This window comes from Spinacia oleracea, chromosome 6 (assembly GCF_020520425.1).
Source record: "Spinacia oleracea cultivar Varoflay chromosome 6, BTI_SOV_V1, whole genome shotgun sequence".
Lineage (NCBI taxonomy): Eukaryota > Viridiplantae > Streptophyta > Magnoliopsida > Caryophyllales > Amaranthaceae > Spinacia > Spinacia oleracea.
Window position 1 is genome coordinate 63,002,535 of NC_079492.1, and position 17,644 is coordinate 63,020,178.

The 17,644-nt window shown below is 44.7% G+C and overlaps 1 protein-coding gene and 1 non-coding gene across 2 annotated transcripts; one reads left to right on the top strand and one right to left on the bottom strand.

The window, feature by feature from the left end:
- Positions 1-3,237: 3,237 nt before the first annotated feature.
- LOC130464530 (small nucleolar RNA R71) lies at positions 3,238-3,344 on the top strand. The gene has a single exon (XR_008924933.1). It is a non-coding gene; the product is annotated as a small nucleolar RNA R71 (small nucleolar RNA).
- Positions 3,345-11,708: 8,364 nt separating this feature from the next.
- LOC130463820 (uncharacterized) lies at positions 11,709-12,742 on the bottom strand. Its single transcript, XM_056833081.1, has 2 exons — positions 12,477-12,742; positions 11,709-12,393 (listed from the first exon to the last, which is right to left on the bottom strand). Exons 1-2 carry the CDS (start codon positions 12,684-12,686, stop codon positions 11,788-11,790), a joined length of 816 nt encoding a protein of 271 aa, XP_056689059.1. The 5' UTR covers positions 12,687-12,742; the 3' UTR covers positions 11,709-11,787.
- Between the last annotated feature and the right edge of the window lie 4,902 nt (positions 12,743-17,644).

The window sequence follows — 17,644 nt, forward strand, 5'->3', positions numbered from 1 at the left end:
CGATGACACGGTTCGATAACCATCCCTACGAATATTAAAACTACTCAAAAATTCTAGAGTCAACCGCCTAAATGTGAGACGGAGCATACCATACATGCTACTCATACCAACACCAACAAAAACACGTTTTACATCACGCTCAATTCCCATTTCATGCAATGATTTTTGACATATAAAGCGAGTAGGGATTACCTCCCTCAATTTGAGGTGCATGAATCGTGCTCGTTGCTCCTCCGTAATAAAGATGACATCCGGAAAATCCGTGTCGGGCTCGAATTGCGGTGGTGGAGGTGGTGGTGTCGGTTCCCGAGCTCGGCTTGTGGAAGCCTCATGTTGATTTCTTGGTACCCTCGTGCATTTTCTTTGTGGTCTATTTGCCATTGATGAAAAATCTGAATTTTTGAGTTTTTTGAGTTTTTTGGGTGAATTTGGGGATTTTGTGGGGATGAGTGAAAACTTAAATCGATTAGGTGTAGGTTGTAGAGGATGATGAGGAGATGATTTTGATGAAAATTTTGTTGAATTTGGTGGAGAATTGAGGGAGATATGGTGGTTGGAAGTTTTTTTTTTTTTTTTTTTTTTTTTTTTTTTTTTTTTTTTTTTTTTTTTTTTTTGAGGTTGGGGTTTAATGGAGGGAGAGAGAGAGAGTTAGGTTGAAGATGAAGAAGAAGTGAAGAAAGAAAGAAGAAACCGTGTACTTGTCGCTGAAATCGCATCTCGTCCGATCGGGCGATTTGCGATTGCCTCTTTTCTTGACTTTTCCACGAATTTTCCTCAACCGCCCGATCGGGCAAAAAAATTTCGCCCGATCGGGCATTCCACTCGCCAGTCCGCCCGATCGGGCATGCTGCGCCCGATCGGGCAGAAATAAGCTTTATGAAAATCATCCGTGCGCGCCCGATCGGGCGCAGCTTGCCCGATCCGCATCGAGCGATTTGCAATGTGCTTGGCCTTGAGCTTAATTTCACTTTCTCGAACTTGGGGCTTTAGGCCTGCACATTAAGAAACACCCAAACAGCGTAATGCCCTCTTCTCGCCTCACTAACACCAAAAACAATACTTAAACACACGTAGGTAATAGAAATACTTAAACACACGTAGGTAATGGAAAATACTAACTAAACACACAAAAATTAGAATCAACAATCAAGCTTATACTACTAAGGCAATAAATGGATAATGAAATACTCATCCCCTATGAGATTGATGTAATGTCTCCATTACACAATCTCCGTTTATGCGCAGACAATAGACATGAAAGGGATGAGAGCTACGACAGCTCATCGAATGGGGGCACCAAAGATGGTGCCACCTGGTGTCACATCGATTACCTTGGATGAGCTGTGTGGTGCGGGAAGTGACAGATCACGACCCCGATCGTGAACACGATGTCCACCGTTTACAGAACTTTCGGCCCCTTGGGTCGTGGCATCATCAATCCGTCCCTTCTTTCGAACCCATGCCGAAGAGTGTATACTCCGATCACCTCCACCTGCAAGACAATTTGAAACATGTGCTTTTTCCGAGGAGTTATTAGAGTTAGTATGAGTCAATTCGGTATTAAAATAATCATTAGAAATATTGACTCCAAAACATGACTCCTCTACCATAGGGTTCTTAGCAACATGGGTTAAATTGAAAGTAACCTTATCATCTCCCACATTTAGCGTCAACTTGCCATTCTTGACATCTATGATTGCCCCCGCAGTGTGTAGGAAAGGCCGACCTAAAATAATAGGAATTTGCCTATCCTCTTCCATGTCTAATACAACAAAATCAACAGGAATAAAGAATTTACCTACTCTAACAGGCACATCTTCTAAGACACCTAGGGGGTATTTTACAGATCTATCGGCCATTTGCAGAGTTATGTTGGTAACTTTTAAATCACCCATGTTCAACTTAGTACATACAGACAGGGGCATGACACTAACACTGGCACCTAAATCACATAAGGCTTTGTCAATAAAAAGGTTGCCAATATTACACGGGATAGAGAAACTCCCGGGGTCCTTCAACTTGGGTGGAGACTTATTTTGTAGTAAGGCACTGCACTCCTCAGTAAATGCAACAGTCTCCACCTCACTAAATGCTCTCTTCCTAGTCAAGATGTCTTTCATGTATTTAGCATATGCAGGTACTTGAGTAATTAATTCAGTGAAAGGGACTGTTACCTGCAGATTCTTTACCACTTCTAAGAACTTACCAAACTGCTTGTCTAGCTTGTTCTTTAGCTGACGATGAGGGAAGGGAAGTTTGATAGGTGGAACTTGTATCTCAACTTTCTTCTCAACCCCTGTGTCAGCTTCCTTATCCTTGACCACCTTCTCACTTTCTCTTGGCACAGCACCACTAACAGATACTTCAACCCCTTCCTCTATAGTCATAGGTGGCCCATCATACTCATATCCACTCCGCAGAGTGACAGCATTTACAGACTCTCTGGTCACAGGCTGTGAAGGGAGTTGACCTTTGGGTCTCTCTGCAAGAGCGGTAGCCATTTGTGCCAACTGTTTATCCATGATCTTGTTATGAGCAGTGAGGGCATCGATTTTGGCATCCTTTTCGCTTAGAGATCTCTGCAATTCCAACATCATATTCCTCATCTCTACAAGCATGGGATCAGGTTGTGTGGGTTGAGGTTGTGGTGGTAAGCCAGGTGATCCACTAGGTTGCGAGTTGTAGTTGCTCCGCGGTTGGTAGGGTTGTTGTGGTGGTGGAGGGTGTTGAATCTGGTGGGGGTTCTGAACATTAGTACTCCTATATGATAATAGGGGGTTGTTTTTATACCCCTCATTGTATGAGTTGGAATACGGATTGTTCTGCTTGTAGGACTGGAATGCATTGCATTGTTCGATGGAGCTTCGGCATACCTGTGCATAATGGCCCTGCATCCCACAACTATTACAGACATTAGCAGATTGGGCACTTATTGCAGCGACACTAGCATGTTGGGTGGATTGGGAAGATGCGATCTGTATATTGTCGAGCTTGTGATGTAGGGCAGTTAGCTGAGCAGTAAGCTGTTCAATAGAATTCATCTCATGCTTAACACCTCGGTCGGCAAAACCTCTAGGATTCCCATATTGGGCACTATGGATGGCCATCTCCTCAATCACCTCCAAAGCTCTAGGCACCTCCAGTTGCATGAATCTTCCACTGGCAGCTGAATCCAAAAGACACCTAGATTCATTACCCAGACCATTGTAGAACTGCTGAACCAGGAACCAGTCATCTAAACCATGGTGTGGGCACTCCCTTTGCAAGTCCTTGAATCTCTCCCAAACTTCGAACAAACTCTCATCTACTTGTTGAGAGATACCTAATATCTGACCCCTCAGACGAGCTGTCTTCTCAGGTGGGAAATATTTAACATAGAAAGCAAGGGCCAAAGAATTCCAATCGGTGATTTTCATAGCTGCGCGGTTGAGACTGTTAATCCATAGCTTGGCCTTCCCACTCAATGAAAATGGAAAGAGTATCTCCATAGTCTGCTCCGGTGTTAAATTCTTCTGCTTAATGGTGGCACAATACTGAATGAAAGACTGAATGTGGAGATTGGGGTCTTCACCCTTTTCCCCACCGAATTGGTGTCTCTCGATCATGTTTATCAGCTGGGGTTCAATCTTGAAATTCTCGACCGCAATGGAAGGCATGATTGCCTTGGGAAGCATAGACAGACTTGGTTTAGAATAGTCTGTAAGCCTTGGCACAAGTGGGGGTGGTGGTGCTTGGTCACCCATCTCTGAATCTGTATGGAATAGATTGCTAATCAGATAGTCGGATTCAGAGTCAGAATAGTCTCTCAACTGTTCAACGAATCTACGCCGTCTACGAAAGGTCCGTTCAGGTTCAGGATCGAACGAAGTCAGATCGCTGGTATGGACAGTCCTGGGCATAAACAAGCAAGAACTAGAAAACAGTCGTGAGATCCGGTCTCAAGGAACGGGAGTCCCTTGAGAAGTGACAAACAATAATCCAGAAAAACAATTAATAACAGAAAATAAAACCGTTTCCCCGGCAACGGCGCCAAAATTTGACAGGCTCAATCGCACTCCTATCAAAGATAAACCTAACGTTCACCAACTAAAAATATAGCAAGGGAAGCAGGGATCGTATCCACAGGGAAACAGGCGTTCTTTCTACTATTAAATTATTAATCTAGACTACTGGTAACAAGAGTTTGGATTGGGTTGTGTATTAAGCTAAGGCAAATAATCAAACTGGAATATAACAATATTAAGGGAATCTAGGGCAGCGGTTCACCATAAATGCAGACCGGGATTGGACAACGGACAATAACAATTAATTAACAATCATAACTAGGAAAACATGCATCTCTCGAATCTTATGAATTCCTTAGGATATAACAACTAGCGGGCTCTCGCTACGTACTAGAAATAATTCCTATCTAATAGCCACAGACCAAAAACATCAGATTTATACCTCTCGGCGCATAATCTAAGGTTAATCAAACTCAAATCAAAATAGTCCGGCCGAACAGAATTGACGAGCAATAATAATAAGCTATAGAAATTATAATCAATCAATCAAATAATCAAGTCCACATATAATCCCAATCATGCATTCATGGATCTCCTAAACCCTAGAAATTAAACTACTCACTCATGATAACTAATAACAAAGCGATTAACATAATGGAAAACATGATCAATGCAATAGAATAAATTAAAGTAAGAAACAATACCGACTTGAAGAACAATGGAAATTGAAAGCTTGCGTTTTTATATAAATCGAACTAAGTGTTTGAATTGATGTAGAGAGAAAAATAAAACTTAGAAAAATAAACTAAGGGTTTTGTGCTGGAAAAATAAGATGTCCATCAAAAATAAAACAAGTTTGCTTATATAGTTTTGCCAAAATAAGGCCTAAAAACGGAATTAAAAACGCGAAAAACTGCTGGAGGTTGGCGTCGCCCGATCGGGCGACGCTTCGCCCGATCGGGCGAATCGCTCGATAGTCGGCCCGATCGGGCCAAAATCCGCCCGATCGGGCGGATTGCGAAATCTCCACAAAGCCTCCAGATTGACCGCCCGATCCGCATCGGGCGAGCTGCGCCCGATCGGGCGCGCGTTGATGAACTTGGCTTGCTTATACTTCCGCCCGATGGTTGCATTTCGCCCTCAGCTTCCAGGGCGATTTGCAATCTTCAATGTATCTCGCCCGTATCACCAAGTCTAACTCCCGGGGCTCAACCATAAGCATCTCAGGCTCCCGAAAGTCGACGATGGAGGTCCCGAACTTCTCGAACTCATATAGTGGCCTTGATCAACAATGAAACGGGTCTAAAACGACCAATTTCTCATAATCAAACCTGAAACTCAAGGCACACTCAATAACACACATTAGTACTAGAAACGGCTCCTAAGAGCACGTTTGATACATAAAAGTACTAAGGGACGGGGGCAAAAATTCTATATAAAACGCATATATCACTCTCGGCGCAGAGAAAGGTCCACTAGACGCCGGGAGTCGGTGTCAGAGCAAGAAGGGTCGTTTCCTGCTGGTAGGGAATCGACACCGTATCACGAAGAGTACATCGTACAGTCTCCACAACCAGGTTGGAATAGATATGAAGGATATCTACCTCATCAGGAGCCGATGAGGCGAACCATACACCCCAAAGACTCCCCACTCTGCAGGGGTATACTGGAGCAACCTATGGAGAAAGTAAAGATGCCGACGTGCAAATACAACGGAACCACAGACCCCGAAAATCACTCCACCGCTTTCGAACAACACATGATGCTGTATTCTGACTCAGATGCCATGTGGTGCAAAGTGTTCCAAACCACATTATCAGGGGTGGCAGCCGATTGGTATAAGAAGTTGCCGGCCGGATCGATATTCAGTTTTCGGCAGATCCAAGAGGACTTTGTGAGGCGGTTCATTAGCAAGGTTGAACGAAAGAAAATATCTGGAGAGCTGATGTCAATCTCACAAAGGCCGAAGGAGCCGCTGAGAGAATACCTTACTCGTTTTAACAACGAATCCATCACAATACCAGATTTACAGCAAGAAATAGCCGTCTTGGCTCTGTTGAGAGGGATGCAGGAATGCGAGTTCAAAAGGTACCTGGGAAGAAAGTCATTTACCTCGCTGGGGGAGGCCTTGAGAAAAGCAAATGAGTATATCAGGAGTGATGAGCTGATGCTAATATCACCCATGGGGGGAAATCAGGCAGTACAATCGGCCAAGAAGGATCATGTTCCCATACAGCAACACAATTACCGGAAAGATAACGGTAGAAAGGAGGGCCATCAGCAGAGAGGAGGATATCCGAACAGACAACAGCCGGTAGGGGCTTACCAGGTGTACACTCCCCTGAACACCGCCAGGGCCACGATCTACGCAGTAAATAAATCGGCAGCGTGGAGAAAACCGTTACCGATGGATGCCCCAGGTAACAATAAGAACTTTTGTGCTTTTCATAATGATCATAGTCATTACACGGAGCATTGCAAAGAGCTCAAGGATAACATCGAAGAGCTGGTAAGAAGGGGATACCTATCCCAGTACAGGGTTCGACAGGAAGGCCAGGGAGGAAATAACAGGCAGGGCAGTTCACATAGTCATGCCCCATATACACCTACTCAGCCAGGGTATGCACAGCCCACTGGTAGGATTGAACAGGCACCACCATCCTGGCAAGAAATCCGGTCATTACCGGAAACAGGCAAAGATGGGGCCGACAGGGGAAAGAGACCCACGGTTTGGGTGATCTCTGGAGGGCCCGTGCATGGAGGTACAGTCAGCGGGGCAATAAGAAATCTAGAGGAGCACAGGCATTTGGTGAGTTACCATAGCGCAAGGAAATGGCCGGAACCAATCCCCCTACCGGTCATCACGTTCACCTCGGACGATTGTCGCGGCATTATATATCCCCATGATGACCCGCTGGTATTGGAACTCGAGATAGAAAACTTCCCCGTCAAGAGATGCCTGATTGATGGAGGCAGCTCTGCGAACATCATATTCTGGGAAGCTTTCACCCAGCTGAACATAGATCACGGAGAGTTAACAAGGGTGAGCTATCCCGTTATCGGATTCTCTGGAGCCAGCGTCTATCCAGAAGGCAGTATCCGTCTACCGGTTCAAGTAGGTAGAGGATCATCAACCAGGGACTTAATGGTCGACTTTTTGGTGATAAAAGTACCAGCAGCGTATAACGTAATAATTGGTCGACCATTCATTCATGACGCACAGGCGGTGGTGTCCACATATCATTTGACCATGATATATCTCTCAAATCTGGAAAGAACAGAAAGGGTACATGGCAGTCAGGAGACTGCCAGATCGTGTTATCTGACAGCGATAAAGGCACCAGGAAGGATGGTGCCGAAAACCAACCTTGCCCGAGAAGCAAACATGCCAACCAAAAGAAAGAGAGGGGACTTGAGCATGGAAAATTTTGATGAAAGGCCGGTTTGCATCCCAAGGCCAGCTGCAGATGGAGAAACTCGGGAAATTGAATTAGTAGAAGGAGTTCCAGAAAGAACGGTACGAATAGGTGCCGATATGGAGGCAGATCAGCAGGTCAATCTCATCGGCCTGTTACGAGAAAATGCAGATGTCTTTGCCTTCTCTGCAGATGAAATGCCCGGTATCAGCCCAGACATCATAGTGCATCGTTTGAATGTAGACAAGTCAGTCAGGCCGGTAAAGCAAAAGAAGAGAAATTTCTCCAGTGAAAAAAATGCTGCAATAAAAGAAGAAGTGGAAAAGCTGCTGGAAGCAGGGTTCATAGAAGTTTGTGATTACCCCGAATGGTTGGCCAACGTAGTCATGGTAAAAAAGTCAAATGGCAGTTGGCGAATGTGCGTAGATTTTACCAATCTGAATGGGGCGTGCCCCAAGGACTGCTATCCATTGCCACGAATCGATAGGCTGGTAGATTCAACAAGTGGCCACGCTCTTTTGAGTTTCCTGGATGCCTTCTCAGGGTATCACCAAGTCAGCTTGTGTAAAGCCGATAGAAAGAAGGCCGCCTTCATCACAGATTCAGGGGTATACAGCTATAAGGCTATGCCATTTGGGTTGAAGAATGCGGGAGCAACCTACCAGAAGTTGGTGGATAGGGTATTTGCTTCCCAGAAAGGGAGGAACATAGAGGTGTATGTGGATGACTCAATAGTTAAAAGCCGATTGGCCAGTGACCACATCGACGACTTGAGAGAAACTTTCGAAACTCTGAGGAGGTTCAGGATGAAGTTAAACCCCAAGAAATGTGTATTCGGGGTCCGATCAGGAAAGTTCCTGGGTTTCCTAGTAAGCGAAAGGGGAATCGATGCCAATCCAGATAAGGTAGATGCAATTATGAATCTGCCAGAACCCGGTTGCATAAAAGACGTGCAAAAGTTAACAGGAAGAATGGCCGCATTGACTCGGTTCATTAGCAAATCAGCAGATAGGGCGTTGCCCTTTTTCAACGTGTTAAAACAAAACAAGAAATTCAAGTGGGGAGAAACAGAAAGAGCAGCCTTTGAGGCAGTAAAACGGCACCTGCAAGTCCTACCCACAATAGCTCGACCAGAGGAAGGGGACACGCTGCAGCTATACATATCTGCTTCTCAACACACAGTAGCAGCAGTTCTGATCATAGAGAAAGATAAAACACAGATACCGGTGTACTTTGTCAGCCACATCCTGCAAGAAGCAGAAACGAGGTACTCCTTGATAGAAAAATTGGGGTTGGCAGTATTGATTGCAGCCAGAAAGTTGAGACCTTACTTTGATGCACACGGGATCCAAGTCCTCACAAACTACCCACTGGAAAAAGCAATGCAAAAAATGGACACATCAGGTAGACTCCTAAAATGGGCGATTGAACTATCAGAGTTTCACATGGAATATCGGCCCAGAATGGCTATAAAGGCCCAAGCACTGTCTGACTTCATAGTCGAAGCATCATACCAGGAGGAGGAAATAAAGGAAGGAATATGGGAAGTAGCAGTAGATGGCTCGGTCACCAAATCAGGGTCAGGAGCGGGGGTAATAGTTACCTCACCGGAAGGAGACCAGTTCGAGTATGCTATTAAGTTCTCTTTCCAGGCATCAAACAACGAGGCAGAATACGAGGCCGCAATCGCTGGCATACAGATCTGCACGGCAGCTGGTGCTCGTAGGCTCATGCTTACAACCGACTCACAGCTGGTAGCAAACCAGTTCTCAGGAGAATATGAAACGAAGGAAGAATCCATGAAACGATACGCCGAAAAGCTTAAACAATCAGCGGCACAGTTGGAAAGCTTCGAAATAAAATTAGTACCCCGATCAGAGAACATGTTGGCAGACTCCCTGTCAAAACTGGCCAGCTCGAGTGCTCTGGTAAAATCAGTAATGATGGAGGTCATGCACCGAAGGAGCCCTGAAGTATTGGCAAATCAGGTCATGGTAATCACGAGCCAACCTGAATGGTATGACACCTTGTGGGCATACAAGAGAGATGGAACCCTGCCTGCAGAAAAAACGGAAGCAAGAAGGTTGATTAGAAACTCATGCTGGTTCGTAATCATCAGAGGCCAACTCTACAAACGGGGTTTTAGCTTGCCTCTGTTACGATGCATATCAGCATACGAATCGGCACGACTGATAGAAGAAATACATGAAGTAGTGTGTGGAAATCATCAGGGAGGAAAAACCCTTGCACTGAAATGCCAAAGGCAAGGATACTACTGGCCGACAATGCTAACAGACGCACAAAAGTACGTCAAGAAATGTGAAAAATGTCAAGTTTTTTCAGCAGTCATTAATCGTCCTGCAAACGATCTCATGCCAATCCTAAATCCAATACCGTTCGCCCAGTGGGGAATGGACATTCTGGGACCATTCACAACGGCATCCGGTGGAAGAAAATATCTGATAGTGGCAGTCGATTATTTCACCAAATGGATAGAAGCAGAGCCGGTGGCAAAGATAACTGCAAATCAGGTCAAAAAGTTCATATGGAAAGGTATAATCACCAGGTTCGGATTACCAATGGCAATCGTGATGGACCATGGAGTACAGTTTGATTGCTCACCAGTTCAAAGTTTTTTGAGTACGTACAAAGTCAAGTTTGCCTACTCTTCTGTTTGTCATCCCCAAAGCAATGGACAGGCAGAAGCTGCCAACAAACAGATACTGGCAGCAATGAGAAAGAAGCTAGACGACTATAAGGCTGGTTGGGCCGATATTGTTCCAGAGATACTTTGGGGAAATAGAACCACCGTTAAGGAAGCAACGGGAGAGAGCCCATTCCGTCTATGTTTCGGATCAGAAGCAGTGATACCAGCAGAAGTAGGGTTACCTACATTCAGGATCCAGCATTATGAAGAAAACAAGAACGGTAAACTATTAAAGCAGGAGCTGGATCTTCTACCAGAGATCAGACTCAGAGCAGAAATCAGATCGGCGGCTTACAAGCAGCGCATAAGCAATGCCTACAACAAAAGAGTAAAACACAGACAGCTTGAAGTAGGAGACCTGGTGCTCCGCAGAACTGCAGCTACAGGCAAGGCAAAGGTCCAAGGGAAGTTAACCCCAAACTGGGAGGGGCCTTATCAGATATGGGAAGAAATCGTACCAGGAGCTTTTAGGCTGATGGATATGGGTGGAACAGCACTAAAAATTTCATGGAACGCCAGCGTCCTTAGAAAGTTTTATGTGTAGTCACTAACCCAAAAAGGCCGATTGAGCCAGGCCTGTTATGGTCCATGAAATGAAAGAAAGTCGAGGAATTCAAAGCAGAAGAATCAAACCCTTAAAGTAGGTCAGCAAGGCTACTATCAGCTTGCTGACTCGGGGTAATGTATAATCAAAAAATCGTGATTCGAACCCTTAAAGTAGGTCAGCAAGGCTACTATCAGCTTGCTGACTCGGGGTGATACGACTCAAACCCTTAAAGTAGGTCAGCAAGGCTACTATCAGCTTGCTGACTCGGGGTAATATATAATCAAAAATCGTGATTCAAACCCTTAAAGTAGGTCAGCAAGGCTACTATCAGCTTGCTGACTCGGGGTGATACGAATCAAACCCTTAAAGTAGGTCAGCAAGGCTACTATCAGCTTGCTGACTCGGGGTAATGTATAATCAAAAATCGTGATTCAAACCCTTAAAGTAGGTCAGCAAGGCTACTATCAGCTTGCTGACTCGGGGTGATACGAATCAAACCCTTAAAGTAGGTCAGCAAGGCTACTATCAGCTTGCTGACTCGGGGTAATGTATAATCAAAAAATCGTGATTCAAACCCTTAAAGTAGGTCAGCAAGGCTACTATCAGCTTGCTGACTCGGGGTGATACGAATCAAACCCTTAAAATAAGTCAGCAAGGCTACTATCAGCTTGCTGACTCGGGGTAATGTATAGTCAAATATCATGATTCAAAACCCTTAAAATAAGTCAGCAAGGCTACTATCAGCTTGCTGACTCGGGGTAATGTATAGTCAAATATCATGATTCAAAACCCTTAAAGTAAGTCAGCAAGGCTACTATCAGCTTGCTGACTCGGGGTAAAGTACCAGATTCAAACAGCACAATTGCATAAATAAGGGCAAGAGCAACACCATCTGAATAAAGCAAATTCGACAGCCAACACCAACACTGACATTTGTTAGCTGATCAAAAATGGCACAAGGTAAAGTTTACAAAACAAAACATAAAATATCCCAGGGCAAAAAGTGCCACAAACAGCTGATACCAAGAGTGCGTCTAAAAAAATAAACTAATCTTTAAAAGCAGCAACGCCAGATGAACCACAGGATGATACCGGTGATGACTGCCCGCACCTTCAAACTTGTTGATGATCCGTCTGGTTGGTACTGGAAGACAGCAGGGCAGGATCCAGGTAGTCTTCTTCCTTCAGCTCAATGGGAGGGAGAGTCAAGGGATCAGCATTCTGAATGATCTCCTCCGGAATGATCTGTGACTCCCAACCGGTTGGTACCTTGTGCTTTTCCTCCACCAGGAAAGCATACTCAATATCCTCACAGTCCTCCTTGGTAAGGCCAATACCATGAACGCCACAACGGTGGGCAGCAAACCAGCCACCGTTATGACTATCCGTGATACGCTTACTATAGGTCTGGGACCGAGAAAATCGCAAGGCACCATCCCGAGCACCGATCTTGTAAGCAGCTTTGGCCTTCTCATCCGCCTCCAGCAACTTCTCAGACAGCTCTTTGTTCTTGGCCTCCTCTGCCTCCAGCTTGTTCGCAACATTCTCCAACTCTTCGTTGCGTTGCTTCACCCTTTTCAGCTCAGAAGTTTTTTGGTCCAGATCTTGCTTGGCGTCACTCACCTGCTTCTCCAGATCAGCCTGCCTTTTCTGAAGGTCTTCATTCTGCTCCTGGTAGCAGAGGTACAGCTTCACAAGCTCCACAGCAGAGTTGCAGGCCTACAAAAGACAATTCGTCAAAAACAACACCGATTGCATGTATATACAAAAAGCATACCATAAAAACAACACCGATTGCATACCTTGAGCATATCATTCATATGTTGGGCAGCCGGCGCGTCAATCTCAGCAGCAGGATTGTCGCGAGGAGTAGCCAGATCCTTCAAAGCCCTCCAACCCATACAACCACCCCCTTTGCAGTCGTCGGTGAGTATCGACTCACCACGAAGAAGATCGATTTTAGGGTTCCAGGGTTCATCAGGCTCACCAGGAGGAACCTCAAAGTACTTCATCTTCCTGGGGGATAGGCAAATCGGAGTCTTCTCAATCCACTCCCCAGGACGGACAAAGACACCCATGTTTATACCAGAGCTGGTACCAGCACTCTGGCTAGGGCGAACATACCCAGAAGAAGTATGAAGAGTAGGAGGCATGAGAGGAGGAGTCTTCTGGCCCATACCAGCAACATCAGTATCATTTACCTCTTGCTCTTGGTTCTGACGGGTTGGAGTCATAAGATCCACAACCATCAAGTCTGGTTGGGCTATCGGCTCAACATCCGCAACAGCATCACCCCCTTGGCCTGCGATGTTCACATCGGCAGCTGATTCAAAACCTTTCTCAGGAGACTTCTGCTGAGACTTATCAGGGGCAGGCTGCGTAGTACCGTCCACTCGAGACCGATTCACCCGAGTGAAGGGTTGGTTACGATCGCGAGGACGCCTGCCAGTAAGGGCAGCACCACGACCGCAATCCAAACTTTTAAAACCTCCAGCCATGTCAGGAGCAGTATGGACGGTCTTGAAGACAGGTCTTGGAGCAGGGTTGTCAGGAGCAGTATGAGTCGTTTTGAAAACAACTCCAGTAGGTGCACGGATGGAAAGTGGTTTGGGAGCTGGTATGGAGCTTAATCTTTTTGTCTTCTTAGCAGGAGACTCACTCACAACCTCCTCCCGAGTCGAACCACGCTTTTTGTTGGCTTGGGTTGCGTAGGTCGACAGAGTGGAAAACACGCCTTTCGGATTGGGAGGGTTGTTGGTAGTAGGGCGACCGTCTTTACCCAAGCCAAGAATAGCAAAGTTGAGAGTATGCAGGCCTGGTAAGAAAAAACAAGCAAAAAATATTTAAAAACAGACAAACAACATTACATACAAAACAAGAAAAGCATACTTTAAACAATATAAGAGGGGGATATAGCTATCAGCCCCACGACCATACCAAGAGTATGGGTGTGGCACAAGCCAACTGCAGACAGCGGCCCATTTCCCAAAATATACTTAGCAGGAGGCAACCAGTACTTAGGAACGGTCACAGACTTCTGCAAACCGGTGTCAACATGCAAACATGACACAAACTGATGGGCCCTTTTCTCCCTGAAACCCAACTCCCGAATGGGGTAATGGTTCATATGAGGACGGGGGAGATGAAAGCGAGTCCGAATGGGGAAATCAGAAGGCACTCTCAACCAGTAGAACTTCTTTTCCCAATCTTTACAGCTAGACAGCTTGGGGTTGACTGTCATTTTGCTTGCCTTGGTGTAAAAAGACCACCATCCAGACTTCTTCTTGTACTTTTTCAACCAAATCAGCCGCCTAAACAGGTTAATGGTTTGGGGCCATTGTTTAAAAGATAGCAGCCAGGTAAAAGCCACAACATTCCTCACTACCTGAGGCGTTACCTGCGCCAAACATACATTCCAAGCCCGGAATACCTTCTCTATAAAAGGATGAAGAGGAAATCGGAGGCCGAAATCTAGATGATGGGCATACACGCCGATATGATCAGGAGGACAATCCAAAATCACACTCCCCTCAGCAGGAATCACGAGACGGTACCCTTTGGGCAGTTTCAAATACTCTTTGGCCCAGCGCGGATGGTCGTCTTTGATAGCCCTATCACGAAAAGATTTGATTATCTTAGCTTTGTAAACGGCACTACCAGCAGGAGGAGGACTCTCAACCCTGTAGCTCATCTCTTCCGTATCGGAATCTGGTTCCACATCCAGATCCCCTTCTCTCAATACCTGCTCACACAGAGAGGCCACGTCTTCACCATCATCCCACAACCGGCCAATATCATCATCAGACTCCAAAATTGAATCCCCTGCATCCTCATCATCTCCCCCACCGCTACCGGCGGAGTTATCGGACCCCGCAACATCGTTAGCACGACTGCTAACCTCCCCTTCATCCATCTGACGGCTCCCACCAGCCACGTCCTCTAGATGGGCACCCCTGACGGCATCCTGGTTGAAAGACACAACAACATTGCCAAAATTAGTGCCATAGTCACCATATCCTTTACCGGCAGGGTCCATAAATTGCGTCCATGATCGAAGTTCGTACTCAAGGGCAATAGAGGGAGCATCCACTGCCGGGATTGTTTCGCAGTTATCTACTAAATTCAAATCATGACGAATGTCGGCTCGTACCTGTTTGCGCATATGAGCCTGTAATTCCTTTGCAGCATCCTCGTAAGACGGCTCAAAATAGTCAGAGGCAGACGGCTTATCATCATCCTCAAAATTGACATCCTCAGAGGTAGACGCAGGGTCAGCATCGTCATACCCAGCCCCACTCAACACATTATCACTATCTCGCTCACTCGACATTACACCCAAATATAAACCTATACGAAGGAAGAAACAAAAACAAAAAAGACTATACCTTCTCGCACAACGGAAATTTAGCAGCCCAGAACCGAGGTACAACACTTCCGCAAGCACCGCAGTCAGCAACAGAAACAGCGCCGAAAAAATAACTCGCAGGAACAAAGGAGAAGATTTGAGAAAGAGAGAGAAAAGTTTGAAGAAAAGAGCGAAAGTGTTTTGACGTTTTAAGAAAAGAAAGTTAAATAGTCAAAAATCGAGGAAAACGGGCGATTTGACAGTTAAAGGCAGTTGAAAGGACAGAGCAAATCTCAGCCATTGAAATAAAATGATAAAGCGACACGCGTCGCATAGCACGCAGATGCATCACACGTGGAATAAATTTAAGCGGTACAAATTCAAAATACTTCCTAAAAAATTCCAAAACCTCAAGGGGGCTAGTCAGCATCCAAAACCTCAAGGGGGCTAGTCAGCATCCAAAATCTCAAGGGGGCTAGTCAGCATCCAAAATCTCGAGGGGGCTAGTTGTAGGGAGAGCACTATTTTCAGAGCAAGCACATCAGTCAAGACAGATATGCTCACTCTGAGGGGGCTAGTTGTACGGGTATGCTACCAGCTGGCTGGTAGCATCGCCAAACTGTTAAGGAGGCACGTGACCAGTTATTATTAATCCTTAACGGCAGTTATTATTCCCTACCAGCATCTCTTACAAGCCGGTAGGGGGGAGGCACGTGACCAAACCAAGAGGTCAACGGGTCGCTATCAATCGGGTAGGACCCATTTGTCCGTACGCCCGACCCGCGCCTATATATATGGGCTTCATTTATGACAAAAGGTACGCAAACACAATCATTTCCACTAAAACCAAAATACTTATCACTCATCATATCTGACTTTAGCATCGGAGGGGGGATCCTCGAATCACCCTCGAGGCTAGTTCATCTTTGTTATCTGCGTAGGATATCAACAGGGTAACAGTAGCACTCAACCAGCAAGACATCTCCAACCGTTCCCAAATCATACCGGAACAAGTGAGAAATTGATTGGATTTGGAATCAGAATTTCGTGATTAGTAGAAAGCTAGCTGAATGAACACCCTAGGTTGATTGACTTATGCAAGAAGGTTGTGTAAGCTAGCTGAATGAGTTTTGTTTCATTTCCATGTAACAATGGGTTCTTGATCTTGTTATTACTCTTCTTCAACCTCTATCTAATGACGGATACTAGAACCAGTCTAACTCTCACTCCAGAAGAGCGCACAAGCTTAATCGCGATGCTCACCGAATTCGTGGATGTCTTTGCTTGGTCATACAAGGACATGCCAGAAATCGATAGGGACATAGCGGAACATTCCGTTAAACCCAGAAATGAAGCCTGTAAAATAAAAGCTAAGACAGATTAAACCATACGAGTTTTAATTCACAATTGTTTTGTTTTTACAGTTAGTCTTTCTTGGTGGCTGATGCTTTTGCTTGATCTTCCATGGGTTTAGAACTTCAGATTATACATGATTGTGGGCAGTAAACTATCCTTTTAGTTCCTTATTGGTAAAGAAGCTAATTCCAATGAACTGAAAAGGTGTTTCAATCTTTCTGGATTTAAATAAGATGAAGTCTACCTGGACAACAGAATATTTTTAGGTGTCTAACATCATGCCTTATGCTAGTGATTATTTATAATCTATTGATTGTTCATGGATACGTCTTTCTCCTCTCTTACAAGCAGAGGCGTATTAACAAGTGTTACATGAAATCAATTTGTATATGGCTCGAGCTGATATCAATATCATTCGAGTTGTAATAATGAATGCAGACATGGATGCATTTCGCCTTTTGGTACTGTTTTTTCTACTGAAACTATCTAGGGACAGTGGTTATTATGATAGTATCATGGATTCATGTTATTCATGGTGTATTACTCGCAAATGGTAGAGCTACATGAATGTCTCAATGCTTCTATATGGCATTTTCAGGCTTTCAATTGGACCTCTCTTTATAAAAGGCTTTACTACTATATATATTATTACTAATTAGATCCCTCAGTGTTATATTGTTGCTGCTTCGTTCATGCTTTACAAGTATTATATTATTAATAATTCGATCTCAAAATGTTAAAAATTTAAAATGTTTTTAAGTTAATGTACATTTAAATTCATTATACGAGTAAAACTAATAGTAATAATAATTATTCAACCCTGTTGGGCTGTTAGTTCAATCCGAACCCGTAAAAAGGTATATAATATTAAAAAAATGCGTAATAAAAAAGGCGTGATAAAAGCTCTCAACCCGTTGGGTCAACCCAAACCCGAACACTCTGGGTCTTTAACAAGCTTTTGTAAACCCGAATCCGAAACTGACTGACCCGATAGAATCCGAACCCGAAGTTGACTGACACTAACCCGACCCGTTTGACAGGTCTAATCATAGTGGTATTTCCAGGATTGATATAGAGTGAACTAAAATTCTACAACTTTGTTTACAAAATCTATACAGTATGTACTTCGTATTTAAATTGGACCACGAAGTACATTTCAGTTCGTAAAATGCAAAGTAGGCCTCAGTGTTATGGGTGGAAATGAAAAGTTAAAACCCTCAACTTGTTGGGATTATGTTTAGCTTAAACTACACAAGATTAAATGTACTT

Bases quoted from the DNA above. Each gene is read 5' to 3' on its own strand.
- LOC130463820 (XM_056833081.1), bottom strand. From the start codon at position 12,686: ATGAAGTACTTTGAGGTTCCTCCTGGTGAGCCTGATGAACCCTGGAAC. The intron at 12,394-12,476 runs GTATGCAATCGG...TGTCTTTTGTAG, and splicing joins ATATGAATGATATGCTCAAG to GCCTGCAACTCTGCTGTGGA.